The sequence below is a fragment of the Trichomonas vaginalis genome, assembly GCF_026262505.1.
Source record: "Trichomonas vaginalis G3 chromosome Unknown ctg_88, whole genome shotgun sequence".
Lineage (NCBI taxonomy): Eukaryota > Parabasalia > Trichomonadida > Trichomonadidae > Trichomonas > Trichomonas vaginalis.
Window position 1 is genome coordinate 91,620 of NW_026529175.1, and position 23,352 is coordinate 114,971.

General features: G+C 28.9%; 4 protein-coding genes and 4 pseudogenes across 8 annotated transcripts, besides 9 other annotated features; 5 read left to right on the forward strand and 3 right to left on the reverse strand.

The window, feature by feature from the left end:
- Positions 1-1,641: 1,641 nt before the first annotated feature.
- Positions 1,642-2,479: a mobile genetic element.
- A 469-nt stretch (positions 2,480-2,948) lies between these two features.
- Positions 2,949-2,977: a mobile genetic element.
- A 263-nt stretch (positions 2,978-3,240) lies between these two features.
- TVAGG3_1072420 (gag-polypeptide of LTR copia-type retrotransposon (UBN2 2) family) lies at positions 3,241-3,663 on the reverse strand (the record flags this gene model as incomplete). The annotated part of the gene is made up of 1 exon (XM_051256414.1): positions 3,241-3,663. One exon carries the CDS (start codon positions 3,661-3,663, stop codon positions 3,241-3,243), a length of 423 nt encoding a protein of 140 aa, XP_051076381.1.
- Positions 3,241-4,107: a mobile genetic element.
- Positions 4,108-4,450: 343 nt separating this feature from the next.
- Positions 4,451-4,479: a mobile genetic element.
- Positions 4,480-4,826: 347 nt separating this feature from the next.
- Positions 4,827-4,876: a mobile genetic element.
- A 350-nt stretch (positions 4,877-5,226) lies between these two features.
- Positions 5,227-6,136: a mobile genetic element.
- A 752-nt stretch (positions 6,137-6,888) lies between these two features.
- Positions 6,889-7,725: a mobile genetic element.
- Positions 7,726-8,751: 1,026 nt separating this feature from the next.
- Positions 8,752-23,335: a mobile genetic element.
- Positions 9,891-10,353, forward strand: TVAGG3_1072480 (annotated as a pseudogene). The gene has a single exon. A coding segment is annotated over exon 1 (463 nt).
- Positions 10,605-22,393: a mobile genetic element.
- On the forward strand, positions 13,536-14,966 carry TVAGG3_1072500 (annotated as a pseudogene). The gene has a single exon. A coding segment is annotated over exon 1 (1,431 nt).
- Positions 15,085-15,357, forward strand: TVAGG3_1072510 (uncharacterized protein; the record flags this gene model as incomplete). The annotated part of the gene is made up of 1 exon (XM_051256415.1): positions 15,085-15,357. One exon carries the CDS (start codon positions 15,085-15,087, stop codon positions 15,355-15,357), a length of 273 nt encoding a protein of 90 aa, XP_051076382.1.
- TVAGG3_1072520 lies at positions 16,172-16,823 on the forward strand (annotated as a pseudogene). Its single transcript has one exon. A coding segment is annotated over exon 1 (652 nt).
- On the forward strand, positions 18,313-18,492 carry TVAGG3_1072530 (uncharacterized protein; the record flags this gene model as incomplete). Its single annotated transcript, XM_051256416.1, has 1 exon — positions 18,313-18,492. One exon carries the CDS (start codon positions 18,313-18,315, stop codon positions 18,490-18,492), a length of 180 nt encoding a protein of 59 aa, XP_051076383.1.
- Positions 18,958-19,350, reverse strand: TVAGG3_1072540 (phage tail repeat-like family; the record flags this gene model as incomplete). Its single annotated transcript, XM_051256417.1, has 1 exon — positions 18,958-19,350. One exon carries the CDS (start codon positions 19,348-19,350, stop codon positions 18,958-18,960), a length of 393 nt encoding a protein of 130 aa, XP_051076384.1.
- On the reverse strand, positions 19,775-20,775 carry TVAGG3_1072550 (annotated as a pseudogene). Its single transcript has one exon. A coding segment is annotated over exon 1 (1,001 nt).
- Positions 23,336-23,352: the final 17 nt, after the last annotated feature.

Consider the following 23,352-nt stretch of genomic DNA (forward strand, 5'->3'; position numbering starts at 1 on the left):
GATTCTATTTATGTGCCTCGCAGACCGTAGTTCTCAGCCAAAATGGCTAAAAAATGGGTGCAATGTAAAAAATTGCACCCAATTTTTAGCCATTTTGGCTAGGAATTGGAGGGTGTGAGTACTATCGTTTGTAATAGTTTCTCACACCCTCTAATTCTTCGTATATACACATTATAAAATCATTCAAAACGATACACATATTTTCTAAAAAACAATCCGAAAATTTTATTATGATAATTTATTAAACTTTAATCTAATTCTTAAACCAATTGAATATATCGAATAACACAATTAATTGAATACATCTTTTGAAATTGAAAAGAAAAATTAATAAAAATAAAAAACTGAACTTTATTAAATAAAGAAAAGGTATGAAAAGAAGTTTGAAAACAATAAAAAAATAATGTGATTGTTGATAAACGATTTTTATTTCGACAATTATTAGAAAGGATTATGATAGAGTTTGTAAAATATGTTCGATCTGTGTATGTCAAATCGTGCCAAGTTAAGTATACTAGGGACACAAATTGAGACGAGAAAAGCAAATTGAGAGGAAAAAACCGTTCAAAATGTTGTAAACTTTTGAATTTTAGCCCAAAAATCGCGTTCTTATTTTTGACCTATTCAATTAATAATTTTAGTTTAAATAAAAAATAATTGTTTAGTCTAACGACGACATTCTTTTGGAATAGGAAACAAGATGATTTAAAGGTGCACCCGTATATACGTTTATTTGAGAGGAGGAGGATTACCCTCTCAATTTTGAGGGATTCGTTAGTTTATTTTCTCGATGAATATGCAATAAAATTTGATTTTTACCTTATCAATATACTTCATATAATATACACATGTTCATGTAAAAACTTTTTTCCAAAATCCTCAGGAATTAAGGGATTTTTGAATTTTAATAGGGTTGCTAGATTCCCGACGATAGGTGTCTTGGAAGATTTGCCTGGTGTCATCATAGTGTCTTTAAATCAATAATTTTATTTTCGAGTTAGTTTTATCGATTTTTCAATAAAAAACATTTCTAAAACAAGAAAATAAAACGATAAAATATTTATATTTTATATAAGGATCTTATATATTTAAAATAAATATCATTTTATTTTTTTCATTGGTGTCTGTCAAACCATAATACACTATTCAAAAATTCAATGTGTCTTGCGGCTTCAAAAGACACCTTCAAATTGAATGATAGCACAGACACTATTGAGTTTTACCCATTTTATTTAGTTTTTACCCTTTTTATTTTTAAGAATTAATGAATAAAACAGCCGTTTTGCTATAACCTCAATCACTTTTATTTATTATTTTAAATATTATTTAATTTTATTATTTGAATAGGCAAACTTATATTTGAGAAGCTCAATTTGAGACCACTTAATACATTGAAATATCATAAATATTGAAATATTAAAAAGTGTATTTCAAAATATTGAAATTATAAAAATTTATAATACTGAAATTGAGACAAATTAATAAATTCAATGTGTTTTTTTGAAATAACTCTCAAATATTATTTTTTTGTTTATTTAATGATGAATAAATATGATTGCTTTAGTCAATCATAAAAACTAATTCAAGTTTAAAATAATGAAAGGATAATTTAATCGTTTTTTAAAATACAATTATTTTTTGTTATAGACCGAAAATAGATTTTTTCGGTTTTCTCTTCAAATAATTGAAAGAATGATACTATTATAGGTTTATTATATTATATAGCATATACTCATGCTATAGCCGAAAATTATAAGTTTTGAGAAGATTGAATATAACACAAATAAATTTGAATGTAAGTTAAATTGCTTGTTGTTTTTAATAGCTATTTAATGAGAAATCCAATATTGCAAAATTCAAATTGAATGATTGAAAGAACAGAAAAAGTCATTCTTTTCAATTTCGAATATGTTTCATTGTATTTATAATTATATGGCAAATAAGATATTTAAACTTGATTTTTGAAGGGAAATTCACAAAATTGAATGAATTCAAATAATTTTTATTCAAAAATAAACTAGTTATTTGAGTTTAATACTAATTATCTATTCAAACTACAAAGTTTGTAATTTAAAATATTTTGTGAGATCAGATTGAATTAATTCAAGGTTCTTTTTAATTAATATTAATGACCATATTACGCATTTTCGAACATTCTAAACCAAATATATAAAAATGGGAGACGAATGTTAAATTTGCTAGACATGGGGGAGTTGTCTGCAAAGTTTTAGCTCTTATCTCTAACAAAAAATTAATTTTTAAAAAAATGACCGAATACGTTTCACAGCGAGAAAAAAATAAAAGGCAAGATAGAATTTTCTAGACATAAAGAAGTTGTTTACCGAGTTTTAGCTCTTATCTCTAACAAAAAATTAATTTTTAAAAAAATGACCGAATACGTTTCACAGCGAGAAAAAAATAAAAGGCAAGATAGAATTTTCTAGACATAAAGAAGTTGTTTACCGAGTTTTAGCTCTTATCTCTAACAAAAAATTAATTTTTAAAAAAATGACCGAATACGTTTCACAGCGAGAAAAAAATAAAAGGCAAGATAGAATTTTCTAGACATAAAGAAGTTGTTTACCGAGTTTTAGCTCTTATCTCTAACAAAAAATTAATTTTTAAAAAAATGACCGAATACGTTTCACAGCGAGAAAAAAATAAAAGGCAAGATAGAATTTTCTAGACATAAAGAAGTTGTTTACCGAGTTTTAGCTCTTATCTCTAACAAAAAATTAATTTTTAAAAAAATGACCGAATACGTTTCACAGCGAGAAAAAAATAAAAGGCAAGATAGAATTTTCTAGACATAAAGAAGTTGTCTACCAAGTGTCAGCTGTTACTTCTTCTCAATACTGATATAAAATAAAAATCTTTATTATTTATTTAACCTTTATTGTTTCATTAAACTTCATTTATTTTATATTATAGTTTTATTCTTTTAGCTACTTGTAAACTAATCTAATTTTATATCATCATTTTACCGGATTATTCTTCAGTACATCGATTGTGTATCTAAAATAATATCATTATCCTTATTCTGTTTTTTCCAAAATTCTTTTAAATATCTTTTTTGGTTAGATTACTTTATACTTTTTACTTTTATTTTTTAATTTCAAAAAAAAAATTTGGTGATTGTTCTATTCTGTTACAATGTGCATTATCATATTCTAATGAATTATTCATTACATACATTTAAAAAAACTTGTTAAAAATGAAATTAAAAAATTATGTTTATTATTACGCTGTGAATGTGTCAACAGCGGTCATGCCTGTATCTGTATCCCATATTTGCCACAACCTTTCTGTATCTGCATTTGTGTATTTCGGTTTCAGCTGATACATTTGATTTGGCGTGTAATTTGTTCCAGTTAATGGATTAATTGGGAGATCTTCATGCGGTGTGTTATTATTGTACTCCCAAATAAAGGCAGGAATAGCCTGAATGCTTTGGCAGCGCTCCAATGTCGGCCAGAATCTCTCAATCTTCCCATTTTGGTAGGGAGAATGAGAGTCTGTATGCCGCCATTGGACGCCCCAAAGATCAAGTAGATCTTGAAAGGCGCCCCTATTTTCTGAACCGTTGTCGGTCCAGAAACAATAAGGGGCGCCAAATTCAATGAAGGCGGAAGCCGCAACGTTCGCTGTCGTCGCTGCCAGCATATCTGGTATTTGTATACACGCTAGGACTTTGCGGCTAAAATCGTCGATTATGCCATAAATATACTGGCCACGAACACCCCTAAAATAATGAACATCTGCGTGCCAGATAAGATTGGGTGAAAGCGCCCAATATCTTACTGCTGTTTCTGGCCCGGCATGCTCTAATCGCGTCTTGGTGAAATGATTTTCTTTGAAGTATCTGCGTACTTCTCTATAAGATAAATCAATTTGTTGTATCATAAGACGAAATGGTGGAAGTGAACTCAAAATAAGAGTAATTAGGTTATTTTGCCGACCAAATATATTTACAAGGCAAAATATCATATTACATGTCAACCTATTATCAGTATGTTTTGATAAAAAAAATTTATCAAATATCATATTAAAATTAACATCTATATCTATATCAATATCTACACTATAAATTTTTTTATTCAATATCATAGATTTCAAAAATTTATTTCAATTTTAAATTAATTTATGGTTTTCATCAAAATTGTTTTTTATTAAAAAGCATGTTTCACAATTTTTACGGTTTCTTTCAAAAGTTATAAAAAGAGAGTCAATAAGAAATTTCAACGCTTCAAGAAGGAATCAAAGAAATTGACGAAGTTCCAGAATTTTATTCAACAATTCTTAATCAATTAACAAAAACTATACCGAAACTTATCTTACCATCCAAATCAAATCACATTACATACGGAATAAACATTTAATCTTTTACCATTAAAATTATATTTATACGTTATTTAATTTTTTTACGTCTAAGTTGAATAGGATAATAGCCGAAGATATAAAGTAACTATAGTTTACAAGCTAAGGAACAAATCAGCATTGAAACTAAAAAATAACGTATTTGAATAATTTCGTAAAAAATTAGAATTACTCGATATTAAGCATATTGCTTTTCTATCATATATGCTTATATTCTACAATAGTGTTACCAAACATCGGGCAACATCATACGTATAATACAACTTTTTCGTACTTCTTTATCGAATTTAAATAGAACTAAGTTTTTATTTTAAATAAAAGAGAAATAATTCTAATTTATAATCTCATTATTAATTTATTCTCATTTTAATATTTCATCGATTTTTTATTATCGATATTCAATACAAATGAATTCATATTATAATAGTATCTAGTATAACTAGGTATTCTATCACAGTATTTCTTCAATTTATTATAATATTTCAGCATTTTTTAGTTTCAATGCTGATTTGTTCCTTAGCTTGTAAACTATAGTTACTTTATATCTTCGGCTATTATCCTATTCAACTTAGACGTAAAAAAATTAAATAACGTATAAATATAATTTTAATGGTAAAAGATTAAATGTTTATTCCGTATGTAATGTGATTTGATTTGGATGGTAAGATAAGTTTCGGTATAGTTTTTGTTAATTGATTAAGAATTGTTGAATAAAATTCTGGAACTTCGTCAATTTCTTTGATTCCTTCTTGAAGCGTTGAAATTTCTTATTGACTCTCTTTTTATAACTTTTGAAAGAAACCGTAAAAATTGTGAAACATGCTTTTTAATAAAAAACAATTTTGATGAAAACCATAAATTAATTTAAAATTGAAATAAATTTTTGAAATCTATGATATTGAATAAAAAAATTTATAGTGTAGATATTGATATAGATATAGATGTTAATTTTAATATGATATTTGATAAATTTTTTTATCAAAACATACTGATAATAGGTTGACATGTAATATGATATTTTGCCTTGTAAATATATTTGGTCGGCAAAATAACCTAATTACTCTTATTTTGAGTTCACTTCCACCATTTCGTCTTATGATACAACAAATTGATTTATCTTATAGAGAAGTACGCAGATACTTCAAAGAAAATCATTTCACCAAGACGCGATTAGAGCATGCCGGGCCAGAAACAGCAGTAAGATATTGGGCGCTTTCACCCAATCTTATCTGGCACGCAGATGTTCATTATTTTAGGGGTGTTCGTGGCCAGTATATTTATGGCATAATCGACGATTTTAGCCGCAAAGTCCTAGCGTGTATACAAATACCAGATATGCTGGCAGCGACGACAGCGAACGTTGCGGCTTCCGCCTTCATTGAATTTGGCGCCCCTTATTGTTTCTGGACCGACAACGGTTCAGAAAATAGGGGCGCCTTTCAAAGATCTACTTGATCTTTTGGGCGTCCAATGGCGGCATACAGACTCTCATTCTCCCTACCAAAATGGGAAGATTGAGAGATTCTGGCCGACATTGGAGCGCTGCCAAAGCATTCAGGCTATTCCTGCCTTTATTTGGGAGTACAATAATAACACACCCGCATGAAGATCTCCCAATTAATCCATTAACTGGAACAAATTACACGCCAAATCAATGTATCAGCTGAAACCGAAATACACAAATGCAGATACAGAAAGGTTGTGGCAAATATGGGATACAGATACAGGCATGACCGCTGTTGACACATTCACAGCGTAATAATAAACATAATTTTTTTAATTTCATTTTTAAACAAGTTTTTTAAAATGTATAATGATAATTTTATTAGAATATGATAATGCACATTGTAACAGAATAGAACAATCACCAAAATTTTTTTTTGAAATTAAAAAAATAAAAGTAAAAAGTATAAAGTAATCTAACCAAAAAAGATATTTAAAAGAATTTTGGAAAAAACAGAATAAGGATAATGATATTATTTTAGATACACAATCGATGTACTGAAGAATAATCCGGTAAAGATGATATAAAATTAGATTAGTTTACAAGTAGCTAAAGAATAAAACTATAATATAAAATAAATGAAGTTTAATGAAACATAAAGGTTAAATAAATAATAAAGATTTTTATTTTATATCAGTAGAGAAGAAGTAACAGCTGACACTTGGTAGACAACTTCTTTATGTCTAGAAAATTCTATCTTGCCTTTTATTTTTTTCTCGCTGTGAAACGTATTCGGTCATTTTTTTTTAATTTTTTTTGTTAGAGATAAGAGCTAAAACTCGGTAAACAACTTTCTTTATGTCTAGAAAATTCTATCTTGCCTTTTATTTTTTCTCGCTGTGAAACGTATTCGGTCATTTTTTTAAAAATTAATTTTTTGTTAGAGATAAGAGCTAAAACTCGGTTAAACAACTTCTTAATGTCTAGAAAATTCTATCTTGCCTTTTATTTTTTTCTCGCTGTGAAACGTATTCGGTCATTTTTTTTAAAATTAATTTTTTGTTAGAGATAAGAGCTAAAACTCGGTAAACAACTTCTTTATGTCTAGAAAATTCTATCTTGCCTTTTATTTTTTCTCGCTGTGAAACGTATTCGGTCATTTTTTTAAAAATTAATTTTTTGTTAGAGATAAGAGCTAAAACTCGGTAAACAACTTCTTTATGTCTAGAAATTCTTCTTGCCTTTTATTTTTTTCTCGCTGTGAAACGTATTCGGTCATTTTTTTAAAAATTAATTTTTTGTTAGAGATAAGAGCTAAAACTTTGCAGACAACTCCCCCATGTCTAGCAAATTTAACATTCGTCTCCCATTTTTATATATTTGGTTAGAATGTTCGAAAAATGCGTAATATGGTCATTATATATTAATTAAAGAACCTTGAATTAATTCAATCTGATCTCACAAAATATTTTAAATTACAAACTTTGTAGTTTGAATAGATAATTAGTATTAAACTCAAATAACTAGTTTATTTTTGAATAAAAATTATTTGAATTCATTCAATTTTGTGAATTTCCCTTCAAAAATCAAGTTTAAAATATCTTATTTGCCATCTAATTATAAATACAATGAAACATATTCGAAATTGAAAAAGAATGACTTTTTCTGTTCTTTCAATCATTCAATTTGAATTTTGCAATATTGGATTTCTCATTAAATAGCTATTAAAAACAACAAGCAATTTAACTTACATTCAAATTTATTTGTGTTATATTCAATCTTCTCAAAACTTATAATTTTCGGCTATAGCATGAGTATATGCTATATAATATAATAAACCTATAATAGTATCATTCTTTCAATTATTTGAAGAGAAAACCGAAAAAATCTATTTTCGGTCTATACCAATACAATTATTTTTGATGATTTGCAAGAATCTTTGAAAAGAATATAATATAGGTTCTATTTTTGTAAAATTTATCCAAATCATGTATTACGAAAGAACCAAAAAGTGTGTTTTTGTGTTTGTTGGTTGCGTGTTGGATGCGGGATCCTGTTATTTCCGAAATCGACAAAAAATTTGGAAATAGTAGTATATGAGTGCGGGTTGTGTGACTTTTTTTGTAACATCTATATATAGACGATGCATTAAAATATAATTTATAAACACATTAAAAAAATTAACATTAATTTTAAAATAATTTATTTTTTTATCTTTTATAAAAGAAGCTATATATAGATGATGTCAGATATTCCGCGATTAATTAAACATTGTTTAAATCCTGAATGGGTTAAACTTCAATTTAAAAATGAAGATTGTGAATTATTAAATGAATATGAAAGCCAAAATAAGCTAATGAGGTATAAATATAATGATAAAGAATATTTAATTTCATGGAATCAATGGAGTCATAATCAAAGACCTCATAAACGAGAAGAAGAAATTGAAAATAATGAAATGGAAATCATTGATGACATTAAAGAGGATGGAATTCCTAAATTTTGTAGAAAAACCTTTAGAACTAAGTTAGGAGCATATAAACGTAGAGTATTAAATCCTGAATACATAAAACATTTATTTAAAAAGGAAGACTGTGAATTATTAAACGCTAATGAATATGAAAATGCAATAAATCAAAATTGAAATATAAATATATTGGAAGTGATGAAAGGTGTAAAGATAAAGATAAAGTTTATACAGTTTCATATAATAACTGGCACACGTTAGGGATAAGAAAACATTTAGGAGATTATGGTAAAAGTTCTGAATTCTTTAAATCTAGTATATACGAGAGAGTAAAAGAAATAGAAATAATTATTTTCATGAATAAAAAAATAAACTTTAAAAATTCATGTCTTACATTTTTTGAATAATTTATTTTTTTAATTCGTATGAAAATGAGTGTCAAGACTAACGACGTTAAAAAATTGGGATTCACAAACGAGGAAATAAAGGATATATTAGAGGAGGCGAGTTATGAAGTTAATAAATATTATTTAAGAAATTGTCAAAAATTCGCGGAGTTATTAAATGATTTAGATTATGATGGAAAAATGAATAAAGATGATGTTATAAATTTCTTATATCCCACATCTGAAGAAGAAAAACCTAAAGAACCTGATGTTTTCCCTGAATATTATGAAGAACGGATTAAAGATGATGAATATGATGAAATTGAAAGACTGGAAAAAATAAGAGATGAAATAGATGAAAAAATTAAGGAATTAAGAGAAGTTGAAAAATATAATGAGAATGAAGTAGAGGGTTTAATGAATATCCCAGCTTCAGAATCAGAAGTTCAAAAATCTCATGAAGAAAGATATAAAAATTACTTTTTGGAATCTACTAAAAATTTATTAGATGGTGAAATAGATGAAACACTTTCAGAAGAAGGCACAAAATTTATTCATAAACATAAGTTACAATTTATTGACGATGGAGATTATCCATGTATATTACTTTCACCTCCTCTTGATTCTGAAAAATTCAAAAAAGCACTGAAAAATGTAACATATGCAACAAATACGATTAAGAAAGAAGACCATGATATTTACACAAATTATTATTTAAATAAATGTGCAGGTGTTGATAAAGTTTTTGATTTGTTAGATAAAATATCAAAAGAAACAATTGGTACATATAAAATTTTATGCGATTGTGGTTTCATTATTGAAGATACTAATAATGTTTCATATGAAAGAACAGCACCGAAGGAAGACGAAGTTGAAAGGTCTATACCATTCGTTATTAAGAATATAAAAGATATGAAAACTTATAAACATTATATTTATTCATTTATTTCAGAAAAAATGGAAGCAACCCATAAAACATCATCTCATCATTTTATAGCTATTCATACATTCCTTTTCAAAGTTGTGAAATTAAATAAGACAGGAATTAGATTTAATGTATCAGGGTACGCATTCTTGAGTAAATTAAAATGTATTCGTCACGTCGCAGATGATAAAAATTTATGTGTTCTTAATTCATTTTATGGACTTTAGCCCTGGACTTTAAAAAAAATAAACTTTATTTTTATTTATTTTTTAATTTTTTATTCTTACATAAATGAACAAAAACGGAACAGCTAAAATGAATGATAATCAAATAAGAGCCGAAGGTAGAAGGTTATTTAAACGCTTCTATAACATTCCTGATGGTGTTAATCCTAAAACTCGTAGAAGTTATTTAAATGAAGCCATAGATGCATATGAAGGATTTGACATTTCATCAGAAAGTGAGAGGTTAGCAAGAATGTTAAACGTTAATATTGATTTTTATTATTGTGACCCTCAACCAGAAGACGTAGACATAAATAAGGTAGACTTTCCATTAGTGGAATCAATAATGATAGATCCAGAATTTGAAACAGTAAATATTTTATTAACACAGAGTCCATGTGGAAAACTTCACGCTGACAGAATTACAGACGTTGAAGCACTCACAGGATATAAAGTTTGCCCCTTTTGCAAAGAAGAAGTATATTCTATCCGTGATGACCCAGAAAGGAAAAACCAAAGAAGATTTTTAAAGCATTGTGAGAAATGTAAAGAAAATAATGGAAGATTAATTCAAGACGTTCAATTGCAAAACACACAACAACCATATGCACCACATATCACGAAACAGAAGATATATCAATGGCTATTAGCACATAATTTGCAGGAATATTATAAACCAACAAGATATTATATTACTTTTGACTTCGAAACATTAGAGACTAAAGAAGAACTTCAACTTTCTGAATGTGCAACTTTGAACGCTTACTTAAAACCATTTATGGTATCATCAACTGTCAAAATAAAGCCGCAAACGGACTCTTTGAGTCCTGAAGGTCTTTCAGACCGAAGCGGCGAGGTCGTAGACCGTGATAAAACATTTACGAGGAATTTTTGCTTAACATCAAGTGATTCGTTCATCTCTGATTGGATTGAATTTTTATTTTCAACCTGTTCATTAGTTGCTAAATCAAATATTGAACAATATGAAGAATTAATGAAGCCGCAAACGGACCAAACGGCGGGGACTTTGTCCCATACATTAAATGAAAAACAGAAGGAAGCATTTAAAGAACTTCTAGATGAGGAATTCAATAAAGTGAATATCATAGGTTTTAATTCGGGAAAGTTTGATTTAAATTTAATTCTTCGTGATTTAAACACTGCAAAATGGAAAATAAAATCAATGCTGGGTTCTTCTTCTCAATTTAAGCAAATCATTGTAAAGAAAACAAACTGTCCATATGAATTAAGATTTATTGACATCAGAAATTATATAGCGGGTGGAACATTAGACCAATTCACTCAAGATTTCGGAAACAATAAATCACGTGTTAAATCCTTTTTCCCTTATCAATTCATCACATGGGAGAATTACGAAGATGAATTATATAAAGTGGAACCATTCACTCAAGATTCATTTTATTCAGCATTAACTCAAGAAACAATATCCGATTCAGATTATCAAATATATCTCAATGATGCTAAAAATTTTGAGAATAGATTAGAATATTTTATTCATTATTGCAATAAAGACGTTGAAATTATGATTGACCCAATTGATAAAATTATTGAAGAAACATTTGTTTATAAAATTGACATGCTTCATAATCTTTCTTTATCATCGAATGCATCAATGATTCGTTACGCGTTAGCATATAAGAACTTCAATCCTAACGAAACATATCCAGAAGAAGAAAATGTGGAATCAAGTTTTGAATTAACAAAAAAGTATTGGAAATATAAAATTGATTCATATAAGAAACAAGATGAAAAAGCAGAAAGGGATACTAAAAACAATGTTTCAATGGATGACTATCAATACTATCACGATTTAATCCTTTCATCTAAATGCAAAATGTGTGGTAAAGCGTTTACATATGCTAATAAACCAACATTAGATAGAATCGATAATGAAAAACCACATACCAAAGAAAATTGTCAGTTAATGTGTTGTTATTGCAATGTCGTAAAATCAAATAAAGATGAAGATGTTCAACGTTTAAGAATCAATTTAAGAAATTATACATTAAAAAATAATTTACCAATGACTCTAGATTCAGTTGAAGCTTATCACATCCTCCGTAATGGAATTACTGGTGGTTTATCAAATGTTCAACATAGAGTAAATCTTAAAGGAATCACGCACATTAATAAACTTTCATATAATCCAGAAACTAAAACTGTATCAAATGAGGACACTTCCAACATTATGACTCATTTCGTTGGTGTTGACTTTAATTCATTATATCCTTCATCATTTTCATCTAATCCTCATGATTTCATTCAATATACTGACCATAAAATGTATATGCCGGGAAGATTGAATGGTGTTATCATTTGTGATACAGCAACAAAGAAAGCAAAAGCACTGGGAATAATTAAGAAGAAAAATACTTTATTCGTGGCTGAAGTAAAGGGTCACATTGATGAAAAATACATTAATGATTACATAAACTTTTTACCAATAATAAGAAACTTTGATATTATCACAGATGAAAAAACAATTGGTGGTTTTATGTATAATTACATGAAATCAAACAATCTACCAGTTGACCAGAAACAGAGGAAATTAACTCAGTTAGCATCAACACACAACCAATATCAACCATTTTCTTCTTATTATCTTTGGTATCTAATAGACAGATTTCATTTTATCATTGATGACATTCAATCAATTTTAACATTTACGAAAAATACTTGTTTTAATGAATTTGCGAATGAATTTATGAACGAAAGACAAAAGGCTGAATTAGAAGGAAATAAAGGAAAAAGTTTATTTTGCAAGATTTCACTTAATGGATCATATGGTTACGATGCAATGAATACACAAAATTACGCAAAGACTAAAATAATGAATGCACAGAAGGCACGCGTTGCATGTATGTCAAATAAGTTTAAAAACATAAGAGAAATAGGAGAGGATACGTATCAAGTGATGCTTAAAGATAGATTTTATAGATGTGATACATGTTTACAAGAGGCATTCTTCACTTTAGATAACGCAAAATACTGGTATTTGGTTTTCATTTATGATTTTATGTATAAATGCATGGATGTTAATCGTTTTCATTTCATTGAAGGTGATACTGATTCATCTTATTGGGCAATCGCTGGCGACCCAAATCTTCCTAACACTCAAGCATTTCAAGCAATTGTAACCGATAAAAAATTTTATGATAAAAACATTTACAAATTCGCACCTTTTGATTTCTTCTGTTTTAATGAGAAATTTAAACCTAAATTAAAGAATAAAGCTGAAGAAAAAGCACATGAGAAGAAGTTATTGGGTTTAGCAATTGAGAAACAAGGTGATAACATGGTTGCTTTATGTCCTAAGTGTTATACTTCATTCAACGGTTCAATTGATGGAAGTGATTTTAAAAAGATTGCACAAAAAATGAAAGGAGTTAGTTTACGACAAAATAAACAATTAACACCTAAAAATTATTTGGATATAATAAATGATAAAGTGATATTTGATGGTCAGAATATTAATTTACAACTTAAAAACGGGTCAATGACTCGCTTAACAATCGGTAAGACTGCATTAACAGGAGCACACACTAAGGCTGTATGTTGTGAAAATGGATGTTGTATGCCATTTATTTAATAAAATGCCACAGAAGAGACAAAAGGAACCGTAAATAATGGTTTTGATACTATGATTCAAAGAGGCGGGCACCCTTAAAACACTTATTTTATTTTTATATAAATGAATAGCGTAGATTTAAAAAATTTAATTGATGATTTAGTACTTAATCAAAATTTTCTTAATTATTATGAATTAAAATCATATCTCCAAAAACATGATAACAATATAACGGGTGATGATATGGATTATTATTATTCGTATTATAAAAATGAAGTTTTGAAATATCATGATAAAATAATTTCTAAAATTAAAGACAAAATTAAAAATAATGAATATTCAAAGGGAAAAAGTAAATCACAACTTAAACAATTGAAAGATTTCAAAAATAAAGTATTAACAGAAGAAGATATTGATGAATTATATAAATTATATAAATTATATAATCCTGAGCCGCAAAAACCAAAGGAACAAAAACAAAAGGTGCAAAACGCCCAGGTCCTTCAGACCATAAATGAAGCACAAGCTTTAATTTATGATTCATTAGTTAAACCATATTCAGCCCGACTTTTAAATGAAGATCAACTTTTGGAATTCATCCTTCAACATAAACTCGAAGCGGGAAAGTATATCAAACCTTTATATACAGCATATTTAAAACAAATGAATAGAATACATCCAGAATTAATGAAGGGGGGAATGAAATCCAAAATCAAAGCAGATAAAATTAAACCACCTGCAACACCAAACCCTCCAACGACAGTACCTCCTCCTCCTTCAGTTAATCCTTCATCATTCACTTTATTATATCCATTTCAAACATTAAAGAAGCAAAAAGATTTTAAAAAGGATTTCAAAATATTAAATAAACCAACTGACCCAAAAATTCAACCGTTAAAGGAAAAATTTAGTCGCCCTTCATTTGCACCATATCCATATTCATACGAAATCGATCATTTAGAATATTCAAGAGGAAACGTTACTTATTTATTTGCCATTAACATTAACACCAGATATTTATATTGCATTCCGGTGAAAGGGAAAACAGAACAGGAAACAAGAAGAGCTATTCAATACTTACTAGATCATGAAAGAGTAGATAATATAAGGGGTGATGGTGATAAAGGATTTCAGGCAGCTATGGCTCATTATTTCCCACAAATTAATTTTTACTTTTCATCCTCTCCATATACGTTTCATAATAAAATAGTTGATGCGGTAATGAGAACTCTTAGAGATGCGTTAGGGGTTAATGGTCAGATATACTGGGATGGAAATCATGACTCCATCATACAGCAGTTAGTATATTATTACAATAATACATGGCATAGAACAATAAACATGAAACCGGTGGAAATGAAAAATGATATTTCAAAAGAATGGGAATATATTAGAAAGCAAATGGAAAGGTTGAATGATGTTAAACGTGAACAAATTAATTCGGGGCTCATGAATTTTAAACAAGGGGATAAAGTTTTGATTCATCTCGATTATGGAAAAACTGATAAATCAATGACAAAAAGAAGACGAAGATTTGACACAATAGCTGAATTTGTTAGATATATTAACGGCAATGCATTAGTTGAAGTTGACAATAAATTAATAGAAATTCCGATTTATTTTATTACTCCATTATATTTAAATAACATTTAATTTTTTTATTTCGTAAGAAATGAGTAACAACGAAGCAGTCAAGAGTCCAGACGATGAATATAAAAAGAAACTAAACAGAATTAAATCAAAAATATGTTATTACAAAAAGAAGCCACAATGTGGTGGGGTTGAAAACGATAAAGAGAGGAAAGAAATAATCGAAAAATTAGAAACTTATCGTTCAATCCTTAAACTGAGTGAAGCAAAAATAAAAGAATTTAATAGAATAAATAAATTGATTGGAAGAGATGAATTTAATAAAGATGAATTTTTAAACTCTATCCAAATTTAATTTTTATTCCTCTTCGACAACATCTCTCTTTCCATCATTACGCATAACCACATTTTCTCAATTTTAGTGGTTTGTTATTTTTAACATGTTCTTGCATCATTTTTATCATTTCCTCCCTTGTTATGATTCGTGGTAAATTTTGAGCTTGTGGGGTATTCATTTATGATAAAAATAAAAATTTGTTATCACTTATTTTATCGTTAAGTGACTCAAAGAGTCCGGAGACAAAGTCTCATGGTTTTTAGGTTATTCAATAATTAATTATTTTTAAAGAACTGAAGGTGCTACCATGTTACCATGTGCTACCAGGTCATTTAACTTCTCTGAAAAAATGTGACAACATGACATTTTGACAACAGTTCAGGAGGAAGGTAGTTATGAATTATTTTTAAAGAACTGAAGGTGCTACCATGTTACCATGTGCTACCAGGTCATTTAACTTCTCTGAAAAAATGAGACAACATGACATTTTGACAACAACACTGGAAATTAAATCGTAAATGTTTTCGTTTATGATTTCGTAAATGTTTTCAGTGCTACCATGTTACCATGTGCTACCAGGTCATTTAACTTCTCTGAAAAAATGTGACAACATGACATTTTGACAACAACACTGGAAATTAAATCGTAAATGTTTTCGTTTATGATTTCGTAAATGTTTTCAGTGCTACCATGTTACCATGTGCTACCAGGTCATTTAACTTCTCTGAAAAAATGTGACAACATGACATTTTGACAACAACACTGGAAATTTGATGCAGTCCAAAAATAAAGTTAGTTTTAAAATTATTTTTATTTTTTTATTCCTATATAAATGACAGCAACAAACAACAACAGCAACTATATCGTTTCTGATGAAAAAGTTATTGATTCATTAGCTGAGGAATTAGTTGTGGCAGAAACTAAAACCCTCAACGAAAGAATTGGTGAAAACAGGATTGATTTACATAACTACCTCAAACATGATGGAGGAAGAGGAAGGAAAACTGGTATGGCTTTATTAGTAAATAAAATTTCAAATTTAACGATTATAGATGTTGATATCAATAAATCGTACAATGATGAACTTAAAGAAAACAGTTAGAAAAGATATTTTATCAAAACTTTCGGATAAAGATGTTATCGTTAAAACCGCTTCAGGAGGTCTTCACATTTATTGCAACACTAATTTCTTCTATGCAGTTTCGAACAGAATGATTAAATGTTATTCCTGCAATGAATGATATTGATATCATGACTTCTATGGATGATTCAAAGCGTTCTTTAGTAGTTATGGCTGATTCAAGAGTTCGCAAGAATGCAACAGAACCAATCAAAACATACTCATTCATTCGTGGAAGTTATGATTCAACATTAACTAGAACAGTGAATGATATATTAAATGATTTGAATATTAAGGTAAGAGTTGAACAGAAGAATGAAGAAATAAAGACTATCATGAATGAAAACAAAGATGTAAACATTGACGATAAACTAGCTCAGAGCATAGTTGATGGCATCTGTGATTTTGAAGTACATAATGACGGTGGAAACATGAATTTAGAAAAAGAAATAACATTATTCACACTGTTTCAAGCAATTAATTCGTTACCGGATCATTTAATTAATGAAGCATACGATAACGTTTATAACTTCTGCAATTTAACTGAAAATGCAAAAAGTAATTTTGAAAAAGCACGTAGTAGATATGCACATTTAATGACTTCTCCATTTGTTTTAGTGAAGATTCTAAAACTATATCAAAAGGAATATTATGATGAATATGTTTTACCTTTATTACGTAAGCCAAAAATACATTTGATATCAAACTTGATGACTCGTTTTTGATAACAGATATTAGACGCAAGGCTGAAAATCATCAGTATAAAAACAGTTCTGAAGTAATTGAGGATTTATCAACGTGTAATCCGTTTTGTAGATTGTGGAAATAAATATTTCATTCAAAAGGACTATAATATCCACGACAAAATGAATCAAATATCATTCGTTCTTCAATCAAACATGAAAGAGTCACTCAAAATGATTAAATTATTTAAAGAAGAAGGTAAAACCATAACAGCATGGGATGTACTACTAAATCAATTGTCTTCATTAACCGTTAAGGGTGTTTGCTTTAAATCTGATTCTCCAGATTTTTCTCAACGTTTCAAGGTTATAAATACAACGTTCTCGAAAAACCAGATTACTCAAAAATTGAGATGTTTATGAATTTCATTAAAGAAGCCATTTGTGATAATAACGATGAAGTGTATAAATACCTTCTCGGCTGGATTGCATCAATGATTCAACATCCTGGAATCAAGAATGAAACAGCAATTATTTTGAAAGGACTTCAGGGAACAGGTAAAAACAGATTTACAGACATTATTTCTGAACTTCTCGCCGGTTATTCATGTAAAAACATTACTGAAATAAGTGAGCTAACGGGTAATTTCAATTCAGTAGTTGAAAATAAAATGTTTCTTGTACTTAATGAACTCAAGAATGTGGGTGAAGACAGACTCGCAAACTTCAACGCTTTGAAATCAATTATAACGGATAATGAGATAAGAATTAATGAAAAGAATCAACCCAGAAGAACAGCACAGAACGTTGCAAACTTCATTTTCGTAACTAACAACGTCTACCCTGTCAAAATTGAAGTTGGAGACAGAAGATACGTAGTTTTAAGAGTTAATGGTAAATTCAAGGTCAATTTGATTACTTCCAGAATTTAATGGATTCATGCACAAAGGAATTTTATGATAATTTACTGACGTATTTTATGCAATATGACCTTTCATCATTTAATGTACGAATCATACCGATGACTGAAGCCAAACAAGATTTAATTGAATTATCATCAAATCCTTTAGATGTATGGATAAATACACATTATGATGAATGTGTGCAGGTATGACGTGTGAAAATGCTCTATTCTGCAAACCATCAGACATGAAAGACAAAAACTTTCAAATGAGTATTAAGGATAAATGTGATAGGAAACATAGAAGAATAGACGGTAAACAAACATGGTATTATGTTTTGAAAGAAGAAATGAAAGGATTATATAAACAGGTTGAACCAAACGATAATGAGGAATCATTTACTGATGATGAAATACCTGTAAATGAGCCGCTAAGCGGCGAGACCTGAAGGTCTAGCTTTATAAAGTATGATTGGAATTTATTTTTGCATTAATCCTGAACTGTTGTCAAAATGTCATGTTGTCTCATTTTTTCAGAGAAGTTAAATGACCTGGTAGCACATGGTAACATGGTAGCACCTTCAGTTCTTTAAAAATAATTCATAACTACCTTCCTCCTGAACTGTTGTCAAAATGTCATGTTGTCACATTTTTTCAGAGAAGTTAAATGACCTGGTAGCACATGGTAACATGGTAGCACCTTCAGTTCTTTAAAAATAATTCATAACTACCTTCCTCCTGAACTGTTGTCAAAATGTCATGTTGTCACATTTTTTCAGAGAAGTTAAATGACCTGGTAGCACATGGTAACATGGTAGCACCTTCAGTTCTTTAAAAATAATTCATAACTACCTTCCTCCTGAACTGTTTGCTCTTTTGGAGCTCCTAAAGTTTGTTTCACAAACATTGAGCGTTCATTGAACTCTATACCATGCGAATACAGTCATAAATGGTGGCATGTAATCTTTACTTTGTCCCGTTGTTTGTGTATATCCTGAAACGCGATGTGTATGGTTTCCTTCTCCCTGAGTGTCACTCCAGTAACAATTTATGGCAAATTTAACATCATCTTTAACATCATATCCTTTACCTTTTGTCATTCCTGACCAATCCCAATATCTATGCTTATGCCAACCTGCTTGAGATGTGCTTAAATCTATGTAGTGACTGTGTGCAGGTAAATTTTCACCCGTAATTGTTTTACTTCCCCCTGTTTCCTTTGAAGAGTTTGCACAATACAAAAACCTGTCGACTATTTGTTCCCATGCACCAACACCAAACATTGCTTGAGGACCTCTCACATCCATAGATGTATAAATAGAACCTACTGGGTTCATTAAATCAAACATATGAGATATTATAGGATTGTCTCTTTTGAACTTAAAATATAGTGTAACTATTTCGGGTTTCTTCTGGTTTGTGTCAGAATATTTTTATAATATAATCTTATGTTTCAGGGTATGTAAAATCTTGACTATAATATTTATTTTGTCATCTTCATAATAGTATACTATTCTCGTTTTTTCTATTGCATTATATCTTTTATATCTATAATAATCTAAATATAATGTTTGCTTTTTTGGGTCTACATGTGCGTCAACACCATAGTCATAATAATACGGTGCTGGAGCTACGTTAGACAATGTCATATCCGTCATTTCATAAACTCTTAAATATTTCTTTTGTTCGTCTCCATATAAGTTTAAGTAGCAGTTGTTGTCTAATGGAACTTTAACTTGTGTGCCATTATTCTTTATATAGCCTACATACATTTCATTGTTATTTTTCGGAATGAGTTTATACCGTATACCATTTCTTAAGGACTGTACAAACTCCCATCTAAAATATTTGTTTTCTTCATTGACAGAAAAGTCGCCAACAATAGTTTCAATATTTTTTGTTCCAACTAAACTTTGGTATATTTCGTTAACATATTCCTTATCTGCCTTCTTTGCTAACTCATCGTTAACATATTCCTTATCTGCTTTCTTTGCTAACTCATCGTTAACATATTCCTTATCTGCCTTCTTTGCTAACTCATCGTTAACATATTCCTTATCTGCTTTCTTCCCTAACTCATCGTTAACATATTCCTTATCTGCTTTAAGGTCTAAACATTCTGAAACCCATCCTGTATCAGCTTTAGTTTTAAGAATCTTCGATGTCCGTTCATGATACCATTCAACCCTTTCTATAATTTCATTATCTTTTTCATTAACATATTCCTTATCTGCCTTCTTTGCTAACTCATCGTTAACATATTCCTTATCTGCTTTCTTTGCTAACTCATCGTTAACATATTCCTTATCTGCCTTCTTTGCTAACTCATCGTTAACAAATGATATATCTGCTTTCTTTGCTAACTCATCGTTAACATATTCCTTATCTGCTTTCTTCATTATGTCATTTAGGAAACCTTTTATGAATTCCTCATTTAAATTAAATCTTCCAATCTTCAAAACTTTAGGAAATGCATTTAATGCGTAATATCTTTGTTCTTCTGGTGGAATTGATGTTATATCATCCGTTATTCCTTTAATTTTTGAATTCATAAATAAAATTTCTTTTATATTTGATATCACTGCACCACCTTTGCAAACGAATTCGAAATGGTCATTTTTCAATACTATCTCCAAATCTCCATATTTCAACATTTGCGTTTGTTCTGCCGTCTTTGAATTATATGCATATATGGCGTATGTAATGGTCTGTGGTTGCTGTTGTTTAATCATTTATTACGATTTAAAAATAAATATTTAATCTGTTATCTCATCAGCTATTTTTTCTATTTGAAATTGCCATAATATTTCATTCATAAATTCTAAATCACAATCAAATAGGTCAGTTATTCTAAATTTAATATTTGATAAATCTTTTGAATGAAGAATAAATGAATTCCCGGATAATTGAAACGGATATGATAAAGAAAATATGTTTAAGTTGATGGATAAAATGTTTTGTATTGATGGGTAAGAGTTAGGGTCTAATGTTTGATGTGAAAATCTCATTGGGGTATTAACTTTATCACATTTGATTAAAATGAAATTAGAACCAGTGTCAGAATACAAAACATCCCCAACATCTTTTTCAAAATTTAATATCCCCAACAATGAACGAAGACGAGGAGTACAAAATTTAATTTTCAGCGGAAATTTAATAAGGTTATTTATTTCATCAAGTTCAAAAAGTTTATCAGGTTTTGATTTAAAAATTTTCTTCATACCATACGATAAATGATTCATAAATAACTTAAAATCATGTTAATATCCCATTTCGTTATCACATTATTTATATACATATCATACGTTTTTAGGTCTACGACCCCGCCGCTATGCGGCTCATGGTCATCTTTAATAAATGATATATAATCTGAAGGGTCTAAAAGAATGGGATTAAATTTACCACTCACAGAAACGAGAGTAACATTATAAATTCCGCTAACTGTTAAATTTAATTCACAGTTATTATTCGAAATAATATTGATAATTGACATTTTTTTATTACGATTAAAAATATGGTAAAGCGTTATTTTCCAGTGATAAATAAAACTAGAATAAGATTACCTCAAGAATTCATAAATTCAACGAATAAGAAATTCATTCATGTTATAAATTTTAGTGTTTTCAGAAAATATGAGTCGATGTCATATTCATCATCAGGTTATATTTCACTTCATTCAAATTTAGTTCAATCAAACCCATATAATGACCATTTCATAAGATTTTCAGATGGTATTAAAAATGTAATTGATAGATTAAAATATGAACAGATTGACAATATCGAATTTTTGGAATTTTGGTTTAAATATCCCGATGGAAAAAAGATTGAAGTTAAAGATAAAGCTGATACTATAACAAAAACAATTACAATGACCGATCCGGATAGTGGGGAACAAAAAGAAATAAAACAAACGATAGAAACTGGTGAAAGGTCAATTATTATCGATTATGATTCAAAGGATTATTATTCGATAATGTTAATGCTTGAATATTAAATAGCCTTAACAAAGAATTTTTCAAGTGATATTTTATATTCATCAACTATTTTATTATAAATATCATTATATGTTAAATGAAGTTCAGTTGTTGTTCCGTTCTTTGATATCTTAATTGTGCTAATATCCTTTATAGGATTTATTTTTGCAACTGTTCCGCAGCATGAAACCTCATCATCTATGAAAAATTGAATCTTCACGTCTGAATCTTGAACATCACAAAGAATGGCGATAATGTGAATTAATGATTCATAAGGTAAAATAATTAAACCGGATTGGTCAATTAAATTTATTATTGAATCATAATTATCAGTTATGATATCACGGTAAATTTTCATTAATTCAGAATTAATGTCTATTTTATATGGCGCATTGCGACTGTAATCGTAGATTCCTGGGTTCTCGATGTTTGATGAAAGAGGTGGGGGGTATGTTGGATAAGTGGGAATTTCAACAGGTTCTTTACCAGGTTCAGATAAAATGATTGGGTCTCCATTCTCACGGTTTTCTTCATTCTCCTCATTCTTCGGTAAGTCACGAGTTAATAAATTTGGTTGAGTTGCTGACCTTGTTAATTCAGGACTAACATTAACTTTAACATTTTGAATAATTCGTGATTTATCATCATTTACGTTATAACCAACCGTAATCTCTGCTTTTGCGTTAGTGTTCTTTTGACTAGTGAAACGTCTTCTCATTTATATTCGAATAAAAAAATATATTTAAACTTTTATTTTGCTGGAACTTTTGAATCTATTATTTCCTGTATTTGTTCATGAAGTTGATTTTTAGCATTTTCATCGAAATTAATAGACCGAATATATTCATTAATTGCATTCTTATAATCATCTGATTTCTCAAATTTTCTTTTATCTGATTCCTTAACTAAATCATAAGTTAAACCTCGTTGCTGATATAATGGTTTCTTAATTAAATCTTTGAATGCTTGAGATAAAGCACCTGATGCAATTCTTGCTACTATAATTGGTTGGAATTGCTGTTTAAGTTCATCTTTATTCTTTAACATTTGCGAAAACTGGATCGAATAAAGCAACTTTAAAGAATTTCTTAGCTGGAATTTCAGGTCTTAAATTTGCATATTGACCATCAAACTGGTTAGAATATCGTGGTAATCCATCCGGCCCTCTTCAATAGCATTTAATTCTTCATTGAAGTAAGAATATGGATTATGACGGTATGAATTAATTGGACCATTTTCACCTTCTCCATGTATTGTTTAACAGCTTTTCCATTTTCATCAAATTGCATAGGATAATGTTCATTATATGCTTTACGTTAGATAATTCAAATCTCT